The sequence below is a fragment of the Hemitrygon akajei genome, chromosome 9 (assembly GCF_048418815.1).
Source record: "Hemitrygon akajei chromosome 9, sHemAka1.3, whole genome shotgun sequence".
NCBI lineage: Eukaryota > Metazoa > Chordata > Chondrichthyes > Myliobatiformes > Dasyatidae > Hemitrygon > Hemitrygon akajei.
Genome location: NC_133132.1, coordinates 137,328,737 through 137,343,678, shown reverse-complemented (window position 1 = coordinate 137,343,678; position 14,942 = coordinate 137,328,737). Strand labels below are relative to the sequence as shown.

General features: G+C 37.9%; 1 protein-coding gene across 3 annotated transcripts in view; it reads left to right on the top strand.

The window, feature by feature from the left end:
- Positions 1 to 14,942, top strand: part of mapre3b (microtubule-associated protein, RP/EB family, member 3b) — a 67,698-nt gene that overhangs the window by 35,701 nt on the left and 17,055 nt on the right. For all 3 annotated transcript variants that reach the window (XM_073057061.1, XM_073057059.1, XM_073057060.1), the window contains exon 3: positions 578 to 723. In XM_073057061.1, the coding sequence (XP_072913162.1) occupies positions 578 to 723 (146 nt within the window). The remainder of the gene's footprint in view (positions 1 to 577; positions 724 to 14,942) is intronic.

The window sequence follows — 14,942 nt, the reverse complement described above, 5'->3', positions numbered from 1 at the left end:
TTCTCAATTCTCTACATAGTAATCTCTTCCTATGATCTAGAATGGATTAGAATATCTGTTTCAGGAATCTGGTGCCATGCATGCAAATGTTGTGACTTGTCTACTGTGGCCAACTGTGTGCAACTGGGAATGATAAACAATAAGAACTGCATATAGTAGAAATATGAAAAAAAAAGAAAATACTAGAAACACTCAGTAGGCTGGCATCTATGGAAAGAGAAACATTGTTAACATATCAGGTGCAAGATCCTTCAGGAGAGTGAGAACAATATTCCACAAGATATTTAGCCAATGCTATGGGCAATTCCAATACTCTAATTTCACATGAGGCTTGATAGAAATAACTAATTTTGTCTTTCACCCTAGGAAATAGGTAAGAGGTTAAATATGATGGGCTGGATAGCCATAAATCTTTGCTGGTAACTCTCAATGATTATTGGGTCCTGGGTATTCAGTGCATCCATCAAATAAATGTAGCTTTCAATATTAATGAAATACCTATCTATATTTTAGAATTCTTGAGCAATTTTTAAGAGTAAGTGCACGCTCACTAAAATGTGGATTGTTTTCCCAACAGGAACTGCATATTGTCAGTTTATGGATATGCTATTTCCGGGTTGCATTCATCTAAAGAAAGTCAAATTCCATGCAAAATTGGAGCATGAATATATCCAACATTTTAAAATCTTACAGGCAGCCTTCAAGAAAATGAGCGTTGATAAAGTATGTACTTGCATTCTGATGAAAGTTGTACCTTTTTCTTTGTAAGGTAGAACTGTTTAAGTTTTTTTTCTTTTTCAGCTGCTTGTTTCATTTTCTTCTTGGGCTAATGATTCAATATGACATTCTGTATTTTAAGTGTTCCTGAAGGCAACAAAAAAATTATGATTTCTTATTAAGCAATCTCTTATGCTTATTTTCTGTGTTAACCCTGCTTTCAATGCAAACTATTTCAGCATTCAAATTAACGTAGAAATTCAATGTATTCTTTAAATAATAGGAATCAACAATATATTTAAGAAAAATAGATTAAGATGCTGGCAATTTTAAAGGGAAACACAGTACTTAAAGCTTCCAAAACATCCATGGAGAAATTAGTTCATACTTCAGCTTTGGACCTTTCATCTGAGATTGATGGTACAGAGTATTTAAAGGGAACAGTACAAAAAGAAATGTGGGAATCTGTTTGCAAATACATCCCTAAATAAGATGACAGATATGAAGAAAAAATTCTGTAAGGCATGAGCATGTGCAAATAACTGAAAAGGTGAATGATAATGCAGATTTACAACATTTTTGAAAGCAGAAAAATAGTAAAGTAAATCTGAGATAAGAAACTGTGTGTGGTCCTTCATTGAGGCCAGCAGGCAGTTATACCCAGGCTTTTTTTTTGCCTCTTAAAGCCTTTGCCAGTTTTTTTCATATTTTGGTTTCAGTTTTCCCCTTCCCTTCAATTCATAAGCAGATTAATTGTACTCCATAAAAATATCTTAATTTGTTGGTTTCTGATAATGTCAACTCTGTCATTTCATCATTTTCCATTAATGAATTGTTTTGTGTCTTAATGATAGATGTTTCCCCTTTCCTCTTTGTTTCTTTTAAGTGCCATGTGTATTCCAGTTCTGCTGAAAGGCAGACACATTAAAAGTCTTTTTCTATGAATGTTCTTTGACCCATGGAATGTGGAGAACACTTGCTATTTTTATTTCTAACAATATAAGCTTATTTAAAATATAAACTATTAAATAAGCAATACCACACAATTGCTATGTAAATATATCTTTTAATCTTTTAAATTCACCACTCCCACTGCCACCAGGGAAGAGGCTACATGGCATCCACACCAGGGCCACCATAATCAAGAACAGTTACTTCCCCCCGAAAGTAAGGTTGATCAACACTTTCACCCATTACACCATTAAACATAGGAGCAGAGTTAGGCCATTGAGTCTGCTCTGCTATTCCATCATGGTTGATTTTTATCCCTCTCAACCCCATTTTCCTACTTCTCCCCATAACCTTTAAAACCCGCACTTCCACACCCCTCACCATCACTATCATTTCCTGTCAGTCACCTTATGCACAGACACCCCTGTGCGTTGTGTCACTTCACAGACATACAATCAATGTATGATTAAATTCTCTTATGTATTTGTATTTATTGTATTTTTTTATTATTGTGTTCTTTATAGTGTTTTTTTGTGTTGCATTGGATCTGGAGTAACAGTTATTTTGTTTTCCTTTACATTTGTGTACTGGAAATGACATTAAATAATCTTGGAATTTGAAAATAATATTTCAAGCATTATGTTGCTGAATCCACCTTGATATAATGCCATTACAACTTTCCTTGAACCAAGTCCAAGTAAAGATTTAAAGGTGAAAGTCCTTTCTTAGAGCTTTATAAACCGAGATGTGATATATGACAATAATTGTGGCTTTGCAATTACCTTTTGCACTGTTGTTACTTTGGGTTATTTGCATTGGTACTTAACTGTGGGTGTTGTGCTGTTAAGTTTCCAGAAAATGACTCTTTTAAATAGTGTAGCAATTATTGTCCAAACAGTTAACTTTGACGGTATTAATTAAATTATATTCATTAATTATCTTTCACTGTTTCAAATGTTGAATTTGTATTATTTTATACCTATTTATGCATTTTTACACCAAGCATGGAAAATTTAAATTTTGAATTGTAGGTTCTGGTTTTAGTCTAGGCATATATGCAAACTGATCTTTCTTATTCAATCCCATGTGCACAGTAAAAGGAAAAGAAACATTCATATATTATTGAGAAAAGGCCTATATTTATTGCTATAGTTTGTTGTAAAAGTTATTAAAATCGAGGTTTAGTTATGTTGAAGGAACATTTGCAATTGTTTTGCTAATGAAGTCATTAGCAAAGTCATTAGTCATTAATGAAGGCTTATCCAATCAATAGTGTACAAATAAAGAAAGGTAAATTCTAGTCTTGAAAACTATTTGGATTTTTTTTTTGAGAATTTAAAGGTAAGCTCTTGAATTATTGTGGTTTGTTTTAGGTATTAATATTTGTTCTCTTTACAGTTTCTGTATGGTCATCTGATAAAGAGAGTTACATGAATTTAAGATAACTTTTCTTGAAGTTGGCCATCAGAAAATGAACTTCATTATCCTAAAGTTTGTTCTTTTTTACATTGAAGCTTATGCAAAGGTAACTATGTTTGCAAGTGTTTTTATGTGCACATGATGTTGAATAGAGACAATTAACATTTTAAAAATACCTAATATCTGCACAGTCCTGCATCATTCCATCAAGACATCATACCTCCAGAAAGTATCTTCAATTTTTATGAAGTCATACATCCTCCATTATCAGATGAATTGGGTCTGTCATTCAGCAAATGAAATCACAGGAATGCTTTGTGTCTTCCTCTAAGGCTACATGATCTCTCTCACTATTTTGGTTTATCTAACAACTCAGTCCTTAATCCTTCCTTTTAATTCATTACTGCAGTAGTACCACATTTTTCAGAATGTGGAAAGGAGTGAAGAGCCTCTCTGTGCAAAATGCATCGAGTCTGTCCTGCGCTTACTGTCATGGTTACTGGAGCAGTTTAGTTGTTCAGACAAGTAGTTCATAGGTTTATATTTCTCCATGTAGCAAGTTTTCTGCTCATTTCTAAGTGGTCAGAATCTTAGTCTGCGAATTTATGCTTGTACAGGATCACTAGGCTTATGGACTGTGAAAAGCAATATGCCTTCCTTTATGCTTTGAAATAATGAACAACCTCAGTTACCATGAGTACCACCAACAAAATCTCTCCATTCAATTGGCTAGATAAGCAAGCCAATGTCACTCTTCTTTTGGGGGCCTACAACCCCAGCATTGAGGCTCTGATTATGTTAACTGGGCTTCAATGAATAGCAACATTGTCCCCATGCCTGACACCAGCCCACTTGAAAAAGCACTATACTCCACATTCCATCACAGGAGATCTTCAGGACAGGAAAAAATAGTTCAAGGACTCACTGACTCATCCGAATTCCAGTTCTTGACCACTCAAAATGACCATTCAAGAAGGCACCAAGATCTTTATTTCTTATGAGTGAAAAATGCAGAGATCATTGGCAAGCAAAAAGAAATAACTGCTCATATATCCTATGCCTTCCACTTATTCATCTCATCAGTCTTCACTTGTGGCAGAGATGGCGGATTCCATAAAATCTTCAGTTAATTCAGAATCAACAGACTGAAGTGGGAGAAAGTATCATAGACCCTAATAACTGCTTCTGAAGATTTCTCCAATTTTTCCAGATCTCTTTGCATCTACTCTGTCAAACCCTCTCTTTTACATTTGTGCGATCATCTCTTACAAACTACTACATGGACCATCCTCCTCTTCATTCTTCAGATATAGAGACCAAAACTGCTCTCAATAATTCAAGTGAGGTCTGATTTAAGGCCAGTACAATCTCACCTTCCTTCTGTGTTTCTCCTCTTTAAATTCCATCAGGATGAGGGGGTCTTGGCCCAAAATGTCGACTGTTTATTCCTCTCCATAGATGCTACCTTATCTGTGTTCCTCCGGCAGTTTGTGTGTTGCTCTGGATTTCCAGCATCTGCAGAATCTTTTGTGTTTACCATTAGCTTTTCTAATTGTTTCTTTTCTATATCTACATATTTTGTGTAATGTGATCCAGCACACCAAAATCCCTCTCAATGCAAACACTTCACTGTTGCTGGTTATCTAAAGAATTTTAAAAATTCTTATTTTCAAAATGATTATCACATTTTCCCACATTTATCTCCATATCCCATTTCTTGCAAAAGCTTAATATATTGCATACTTGTGCATACTGTTTGTATCTCCTTGCAGTGCACTTTCATACTTTGTTTCATTTCTTCAAGAAAATTTGGATGCATTGCTTTTTTGATTCCTTGTTCAGGATTGCAACTCACTAATGTTGCTATATAATGCATTTATCGCCCCTGACAGGACTTGTTCTTCTAGGCATCTGTCTTTTGATCTAATTCAGTAATACATTTTAAACATTTGAGAATCTTTGCAGCTCTCCATAAGTGAAAGACAGCTAATTGCATCTTTAAAAAAACTCATAGCATATTTATGAAATATGATTTTCCTTGCATAACACCCTGTTGGTTCTATTTAAATAGAGCTTGAGTCCAATTAGCCACATGTTAGATGTCTGGTTAGCTAGTCTTAAGTTCTATTTTTTTCCCCTCCTTATGATGTGTTACATTTCCAACTATTTAATCTGTAAGAACTTTCAGAATCTAGGGGACATCAGACAGTCATAGTCAATGCTGACATTGCAGCTGTCCCTTTGAGAACTCTGAGACTTAGCCTGTCGGGTTCAGAGTTAAATTCAAAACAATATGGCCTTAGCTCCTGCAATTTGGCAGTAACTTCTCTTTAGTGAGAATAATGAGGGTTTTTTTGCAGCCTTTCACTTTAGCTGTATTTGTGTCTTCAATGAAGATACATAATTCTTGTTGAGTGTTTTACCCATTCTTGCCTCACCATTATGATTTCTCCTTCTATTGTTTCTAAGGGACCAACATTTAATTTTGTTAACATTCTTAAATAGTTTAAATATGCTTCTTGATAAATTGTTTTATTATCATATCTTCTCCCTCTTATTGCTTCCCCACCTCTCTTCTAAGAATTTACCTGGCTACAAATTTAAGCCAATTTTTTTAAATCTTTGAGCTCCCTGGATTGCCATGAATGGATGGGGTTTTAACTTTTCAGTGCAATGCTCTTTAATGCTCTAAAAGAATGATGAAATTATTTTTAAATGTGTGCCATTGACAAGCAGCAAATCTTTAAATTGAATTCCTTAAAGCACCTTCAACTGCTGCTGCTTGGCTCTGTCTTTTAAAATCCTCATATATACTTTAGTATTTTTATTTAAATTTTGAACTCTAGTCTTTGACTTTGCTTGGGAGATAGTAAGGTAAATTTTATCACTTTATGAACACTTTTGCCCAGCGGACTAATTAATCCTAATTATACAAAAATTCATCCTAAATTATACTGTCCTCATTTGCACATAAAATATTGTAACAGGAAATGACCTGAAAAGTTTCTGTGAAATACAGACTACACCCTATCCTCATTATATGTGGGGCATACGGTCCTTGCAGTCAACACATAATGTGAAAATGCATAATGTGAATAATTATTTAAATGGAGAAAATAGGGATGCGTCCCAGAGGGCTTCCTAAATATGCTTTATCTATAATTTATTCACATTTTCATACCAATACGCCACAAAAGCAGTACCACAAGGCAACATTCGTATTATATTTCATCAATTTAAGGTAATATTCAATGTAATAAATCATAGAAAGTTAATATACTGGGGATTACAGTACTCACCAACAGTGGCAGGTGTGTTCGCTCCAGGAGATGAGTGGGTGTTGTGGTGTCGGGATCATATCAAGCACAACAAGGGGTGAAGGAAGACTCACAGAACTGTTAGAACTGCTGGCAGCAGGAGATGACACCAGTTTGAAGAAAGTGGTGAGGGTTGTTTGCTTGGCAGCATTTTGTTTCTCAGCATAAATTTGCTTGTAGGGAAGAAGGGTTGACGGCAGGGAACGACTGAAATGCTGACTCCATTCTAAACTTGGATCCATGTCCATCGCCATTTTTGACAAGTGTGCCGAGTTCCACCATTCTCTTACCGTTGGTAAACTCCTGGGATTTTCAAAATCGTCTGTTGCTTGCAGCATCTGAGAGATAGTTCGCCATAAAAAAAAATGCCTTGAATGTGGATATCACACCTTGGTTGAGTAGCTGAATCAGCAATGTTGTGTTAGTCGGCAGGAAACGCACTATTATGTTAGGATGAATGCTGTCCAAATGTTTAGGATGGGCTGGCGCATTGTCAAGGAACAAAAGAACTTTAAAGGCAAGATTCTGTTCCCGGCAGTCCCAGATCTGTGTTACATTCAGCTGATGCCGCGCTGTTTATAATTCCCAACTTTTTTTCAAGTACCGGGTATTAAAGCGGTTCTCTGCTGTTCAGCTGATGACCCAGGACATGACATTGGATGCTTAGAAGGCATAGTTAAATATTTGAAGCACAAAATCACTGCACTGTAGGTAAAACCAACAAAAGTTTAAGAGTGCAAGATTGCACATCTATACGTTACCAAAACCAATGCGAGACTGGCGGGAGTGAGATCGTGAGGCACGCGCGCGTGACTTGTATTGGCAGGAAAGCAGTGCTCCTTGCATAACTCTGAGTTTTGGATGCATATAAGGAGATGTTGGTAGAAATAGTTCCTCGCATAACTGAATCCGCATAGTCTGAAGATGCATATAATGGGGATAGGGTGTACTTTTTGTCCAGGTAGACCCATTGTTTCTGCTTTTTCCTGCCCCACTGAACTCATATCTACACACCTCGACTCAGTTTTATTCCCCCAGTTGAGTACCTTCCTATGTGCATCCATGATATTTCACACACTCTTGATCTTTTCATTGATTTTAAGTTCCCTGACCCCGAGCATCTTACTTTCACCATGGATGTCCAGTCCCTATACACCTCCATCCCCCACCAGGAAGGCCTCAAAGCTCTCTGTTTCTTTCTGGACACCAGACCTAACCAGTTCCCTTTCACCACCACTCTCCTCCATCTGGCAGAACTTGTCCTCACTCTCAATCATTTCTCCTCAATCATCCTTCCCACTTCCTTCAAACAAAAGGTGTAGTCATGGGTACTCACATGGGTCTCAGCTGTGCTTGCCATTTTGTCAACTACATGAAACAATCTATGTTCCAAGCCTACACTGGTGCCACTCCCCAACTTTTCCTATGCTACATCAATGACTGCATTGGTGCTACTTCCTAAATCTATACAGAGCTCATCGACTTAATCAACTTTGCCCCCCAACTTCCACCCTGCTCTCATATTTCCCTGGTACTTTTCTGACACCTACCTCCCCTTTCTCGATCTCAGTCTCTTATCACTGGAGCAGCTTATCTACTGATGTCTATTATAAACCCACTGACTCTCACAGCTACCTGGATTGTACCTCTTCCTACCCAGTTACTTGTAAAAATCCCCTTCTATCAATTCCTCTATCTCTGCCGCATCTGCTGTCAAGATGAGGCTTTCCATTCCAAAATGAAGGAGATGTCCTCCTCCTTCAAAAAAGGGGCTTCTCTTCCTTCCCAATCAATATTGTCCTCAACCACATCACTTCCATTTCGCACACGTCTGCTTTCACCCCATCCTCCTGTCACTTTACCAGCAATAGGATTCCTCTTGTCCTCACCTAACACCTCACCAGCCTCTGTGTCCAGCACATAATTCAACGGATGCTGCCCGACCTGCTGAGTTCATCCAGCTTTTTTGTACGTCTTGATTTGACCACAGCATCTGCCGTGCACTTTGTGTTCATAATTCCTAGTAACTTTTGCCATCTCTATTGAGATCCTACCACTAAGCTTTCCGCAGGAACTACGCGACTTCCTTATCCATTCATCCCTCCCCAACTGTTCTCCCTCCTGGCACTTATCCTTACAAATGGAACATGTGCTACACCTGGTCCTATATCTTCTCCCTTGCTACCATTCAGGGCCCTAAACATTTCTTCCAGGTGAGGCAAGACTTCACCTATGAGTCTATTGGGGTCATCTACTGTATCTGGTGCTCCCGATTTGGCCTCCTGTATATCGGTGAGACCTGACGTAGATTGGTAGACCGCTTTGCCGAGCACCTCCCTCCATCTGCCAGAAAAAGTGAGATCTCCCAGTGGCCACCTATTTTAATTCCACTTCCCATTCCCATTCTGACATGTCAGTCCATGGCTCCTCTACTGTCACGATGAGGCCACACTCAGGTTGGAGGAGCAACACCTTATATTCTGTCTGGTGTAGCCTTCAACCTAATGACATGAACATCATTTTCTCATACTTCCAGTAATTTCACATCCCCCCCCCCTTCACCAGTCCCATTGCCTTTTCCCTCTCTTTCTCATCTCTTTACCTGCCCATCACCTCCCTCTGATGCTTCTCCCCTTCTTCTTTCTTCCATGGCCTCTGTCCTCTCCAGGACAGAAGATACCCCTTCTCCAGCCCTGTATCTCTTTCACCGATCAACAACTTTCCAGCTCCTCACTTCACCCTCCCCCCTCCCCCCTCCCCCCCCCCCCGGGTTTTAGTTTCACCTATCACCTTGTGTTTCTTACTCTCCCCCCCCCCCCCCACCTTTTAACTCTACTCCTCATCTTTTTTTCTCTAGGGTTGAAGAAGGGTCTCAGCCCAAAACGTTGACTACAGATGCTGCCTGGCCTGCTGAGTTCCTCCATCATTTTGTGTATATTGCTTGGATTTCCAGTATCTGCAGATGTTTTGCTTGTGCCAACTACTTTTGCATTTTGTTTTGTTTTTCAAGACCAATTTCAGTCCTCAGTTATTCTTCTATCATCAGGGTTATCCACTTTTTCTCTACCTTTCGCAACCCGTAATCACAACCTCATTCATTCTGTTGGTACTTTTAAGTATTAAGTAGTCCAGAGTATTTAATTACTATTCTAGACAACAGCTCTGTAATAATTATCAGGTCAAACTGACGTGTATGTATTTGTTTCATTGTTGTCACTATAGTATTGCAAAGGTTCCTTGTTTTCAGATATAATTTTAACCACATTTTTCCTTTTTATGCTGCATATTACAATTAAAACAACTTACTTTCTTGTCTCATTCCACAAATGAATTGCTAATTGGCTCTGCCTTTTTTTTAAAATGCCTTATTTTCTCTTCACTTGAATCCTTCCACACTCTGGTTTGTACAAACTCTTTCATGCTGCATCTACAGTGTATTACCTGGCTTACAATCACTGCTGAATGTTGCTTAATACAATGAATTAACTGAGGTTACGGTATACCTGATATTTAATTCCTTTTTACCTAAATTTGCTACTGAAAATTAGTTTATTTTGCTTAACATTCCTTTTTTTGTTTTTTCTGGTTTCAAAAGTATACTGAGTACCAAGCAGATGGCAAAGTTTAAATACTCATTAGCTGCATATTCCATTGATCATCGCAAGTATTGAATACACAAAACAATGCCACCTCATCATGTTGCTGGCTCTGGCTGCTGTGCTTTTCAAATTCAGATGACCTACTTGCTTACTGAATGAAATTTGTGCATCATCAAATGGCACATGTCCATTGAAGCTGAAATTGTTGAATACTGTTCAGAATCCTAGCAGTTAAATATTGTGTTAATTATCAATCTCTGATGAGTCATACAAAATTTTGTATTTATGCTGTGACCTTTCTGCGTTGCATTTGCATATACTATAGAATATTTCAGAAGATTTTGAAGGGCATAATTCAAATGGCTCTGAAAGCAACTTAGTTTTCAGACTTCAAGATCCTCCAGAAAATTAACTGGATTTATCCACTTTTGTTGAAACTATCTGAAGAAAGAAAATAGTTGTCCACTTTGCAAGTTGACCATTCTCTCTTCTTCCTCTCTCTGCATTTGATTTTGCTGTAGGTAGCTGACACATTTTTGGGCAGGCTTGTTTTCATGTATTTATTGTTTTAATTGTTCCAAGTAAGATCCCAGGCATTTTGTCATCCTAACTGACACTAGAAATGCACTTTCTAAATGCACTTGAAATTAAGATGATTTAGGCATACATTTGCATATTGGCTCTTCTTTATTCTAAAGATATAAATGAGCTTCTATGTATAGAACTTTGGAGAAACGTGATACTTATCACTTTTTCTTCAGCATTTAAGCCATATTCTTGTGATCATCTGACATCTTGCATCATTTGATCTCTTGGTGCTTATTTTTGCATGACAGGGAACTGACATGCTTTGGTGTTGCAGCCACTACTTTGGGGTTCAAGTGCAGACTTCCTCATCCTTCTTACATTTTTTATTAAAAATATTTTGGATTTTTTCTCTCAAATTCTGTTATCAGAAGTTGATTTCAACATTGAGTGTTAACGTAAAATGGATTGGATCAAGGGACTGTTATGTGAAACAACAACTTGCTCCTTTGAGGTAGATTTTCTTGGTGTATGAATTGCCAAGAGATGCACGGTGGAAGGATAAAGGAGTTTATTTCTCTTTTGTAATAAGTTAGCTGTTTTGGCAACTTACTTAAAGGTTTGTTCTACCAAGTCCGTGGCTTCTGAATTGATCATTGCAAAATTAGCTGCTTTTACTTGGGAGTGCCTTGATGCATTTTCAAACACCATTGTTTGGATATATTTGCAAGGGCAAATAACCGCCTTTGCAAGATCAGTTCTGTAAATTGGTATTTAAATCAATTCACAGAATTGCCCATCTCCATTTTTCCAATAATCCCGATATTGTCTTTATCTGGAGAATAAAAATGAGGAAGAAAATATGATGACGCACCTTTGGTATTGATGCTTCCTCACTCTTTACGTATATTTTATCCTCTGAATTAAGAACTTCTGTCTTCCTTCCCTGTTGTCTTCATGCTGAGTTGGAGGTTGATTGTTAATTTTATTTAATTTCTCCTTCGTTATACCACCTCGGTCTACTTTTCAGCCACCTCTGTCAAAAAAACCTAAGGAGGGATTCGGGATCGATGACTTGTGTACAGTGTGGGAGTGAGGGAGATCACATGGCTGTTGCGAGGAACATTGTTAAAAGGACAGAGTCTTGTGATTTCCCCCATTGGATGACAGACCTGATTCATCTGTATATGAAGGATAAACTACACTGAAGTCAGGAAGAAATCCTTATCAAGGTGAGTTATGTTTCTTTGCACAATCCAACAGCAACGGATAACTTGCAGAATTTCAAAAACTGAAATATGCTGTTTGGTAGTATCAATCTTTGTTTCTGAAGCATATTCAGAAGTGAATTTCATTTGCTCGATTATGTATACACCAATAACATGCTTAGTGGATCATATGGGTTGCTCCTTTTTCATGTTTCAATTGAGTGTCTGTAAGTTTGCAATGGCATTGCGGTGTCATTTGATATCGGCAAGAAAGACACTTTTTAAGATGTTTGCCTATTCTTCGGGAATTTACCAGCTATTACTTCAATTACCCTCTGATATTATAAGAAGCTATACTTGGATTTTGCAATTTGATTTTTTTTTTAGCTTTAGGTTTCGCCAGTTTAAGCATACTCTATCCCATGAATTGTGATAGAGGTATGTATTCCACTGTAGAATTGCTCAATTCATGATAATCAAGGTAATTTCTGGCATTAGTAGTGTTAGGTTTATATTATAGAGTGTTACCCTTAACTAATTAGAAAGAACACTGATTTGGTGACTTGAGCTTGTAATGCAGAACATAGGAGTCAAATCACAGTTAACAGTTTTGACTTTCAACACAATTTTTTGCAAATGAATAAATGTAGAATTAGAAGTTCATATGTGTAAAAGTAACCATGAGGGGCTGTTAAATAAAAAAAAATAGCAACTGACTCATTTGCTATGTTTTGAAAGAAACCTGCAGTTTCTTACTGGTATAGTCTTTGTAAATTTATCTCATTGTTGACTTCTAACTTCTTTCTGAAATTATTTATGAAACAATTCAATTTTATCAACTATAGAAAACAATAAAACCGCATGGATGAATCTGTTAACTAGGCAAATTTCTGAATCACATACCATTTTGGATTGGTCCAAAATCCTTCAACACACATTGAATTCCACAGATTCACTGCTCTATTACTAAAGAAATTCCTCCTCAACTCTGTTCTAAATGGACTTCCCTCTATACGGAGGCTGTGCCCTCTGGTCCTAGACTCTCCCACTCTAGGAATAATCCTCTCCACATCTATCTAGGCAGTTAAATATTCAAGAAGTTTCAATTTGATCCTCCCTTTCACTCTTATAAACTCCAGCAAGTACAGGACTGGAGCCATCAAATGCTCCTTGCATATTAACCCTTTCATTCCTGGAATTATTTTTGTGAACCTCCTCTGGACCCTCTCCAATGCTAGTACATCTTTTCTTAGATAAGGAGTCGAAAACTGCTCACAACACTCAAAGTGCAGTCTGACCAATGCCTTATAAAACCTCAGCATTATATCCTTTGCTTTTATATTCTAATCCTCTTGAAATGAATGCAGACATTGCATTTGCCTTCCATACCACTGACTCAACCTGCAGGTTAACCTGTAGAGAATCCTGCACGAGAACTTCGAAGTCCTTTTGCACCTCTGATTTTGGAATTTTCTCCCTGTTTAGAAAATACTGAATTGAATTGACTTTATTCCTTACATCCTTCACATACACGAGGAGTAAAAATCTTTATGTTACGTCTCTGTCTAAATGTGTAATGTGCAATCATGGTAGTTTATAATAACTTATAATAAATAGAACAGTCAATGTAACATAGAAATACACGCAAATCAGCGTGAGTTAATCAGTCTGATAGCCTAGTGGAAGAAGCTGTCCCGCCTGGTTTTAATGCTGCGGTCATGTTTTCTGGATGGTAGCAGCTGGAATAGATTGTAGTTGGGGTGACTTGGGGCCCCATGATCCTGCAGGCCCTTTTCTCACACCTGTCTTTGTAAATGTCCCGGATCATGTGAAGTTCACAACTATAGATGCACTGGGCTATCTGCACCACTCTCTGCTGAATCCAGTGATTAAGGGAAGTACAGTTCCCATACCAGGCAGTGATGCAGCCAGTCAGGACGCTCTCAATTGTGCCCCTGTAGAAAGTTCTTAGGACTTGGGGGCCCATACCAAACTTCCTCAACCATCTAAAGTGAAAGAGGCACTGTTGTGCCTTTTTCACCACACAGCTGGTGTGTACAGACTATGTGAGATCTTGGGTGATGTGGACACCGAGGAACTTAAATCTGTTTACCCTCTCAACCCCAGATACATTGATGTCAATAGGGGTTAGCCAGTCTCCATTCCTCCTGTAACCACAAACAGCTGCTTTGTTTTTGCAGCATTGAGGGAGAGGTTTGCATGACACCACTGTGTCAGAGAGATGACTTCTTCCCTATATATAGGCCACCTCATTATTATTTGAGATTAGACTAATCAATGTAGTGTCGTCGGCAAATTTAATTAACAGATTAGCAATGTACGGCTTTATTCCTTCTACCAAAGTGCATGACCATACACTTTCCTACAATATATTCCATTTGCTACTTTGTTGCTCATTATCCAAATCTTTCTAAGCCCCTACTGCTTCCACAACATTACCTGCCATTCTACCTATCTTTGTACTGTCCACGAAGCCATTAATTATATCCAAATCATGACATATAACTAAAAAAGAGGCAGTCCCAACACTGAACATTGCAGAACACCACTTGTCACCAGCAACCAACCAGAAAAGTTTCCCCTTTATTCCCATTCTTTGCCTCCTGCCATTCAACCAGTCTTCTATCCATGGCTAGTGTCTTTCCTGTAAAACCATAAGCAGTTATCTTGTTAGGCAGTCTCACATGTGGCACTTTGTTAAAGGCCTTCTGAAAATCCAAGTATACAACTTCCACTTACTCTACTTCATCTATCCTGCCTATTATTTCCACAAAGAATTCCATCAGAGTTTTTAGGCAAGATTTACCATTAAAGAAACCATGCTGACTTTGGCCGATTTTATTATGTACCTGCAAGTACCCTGAAGCCTCATTCTTAATGTTGGACTCGGTATCTTTACAGCCACTAAAGGCAGGCTAACCGGCCTATAATTTCCTTTCTTCTATCTCTATTCCTTCTTGAAGAGTGGAGTGACATTTGCAATTTTCCAGTCTTTTGTAACCTTTCCTGAATATGGTGATTCTTGAAAGATCTTTATCAATGCCTCCACAATCTCTTCAACTACCTCTTTCAGAACCCTGGGGTGTAGTCCTCCTGGTCCAGGTGACTTATCTACATTCAGACCTTTCAGCTTCCCAAGCACCTTCTCTTTGGTAATAGCAACTACACTCGCTTCTGCACCATGA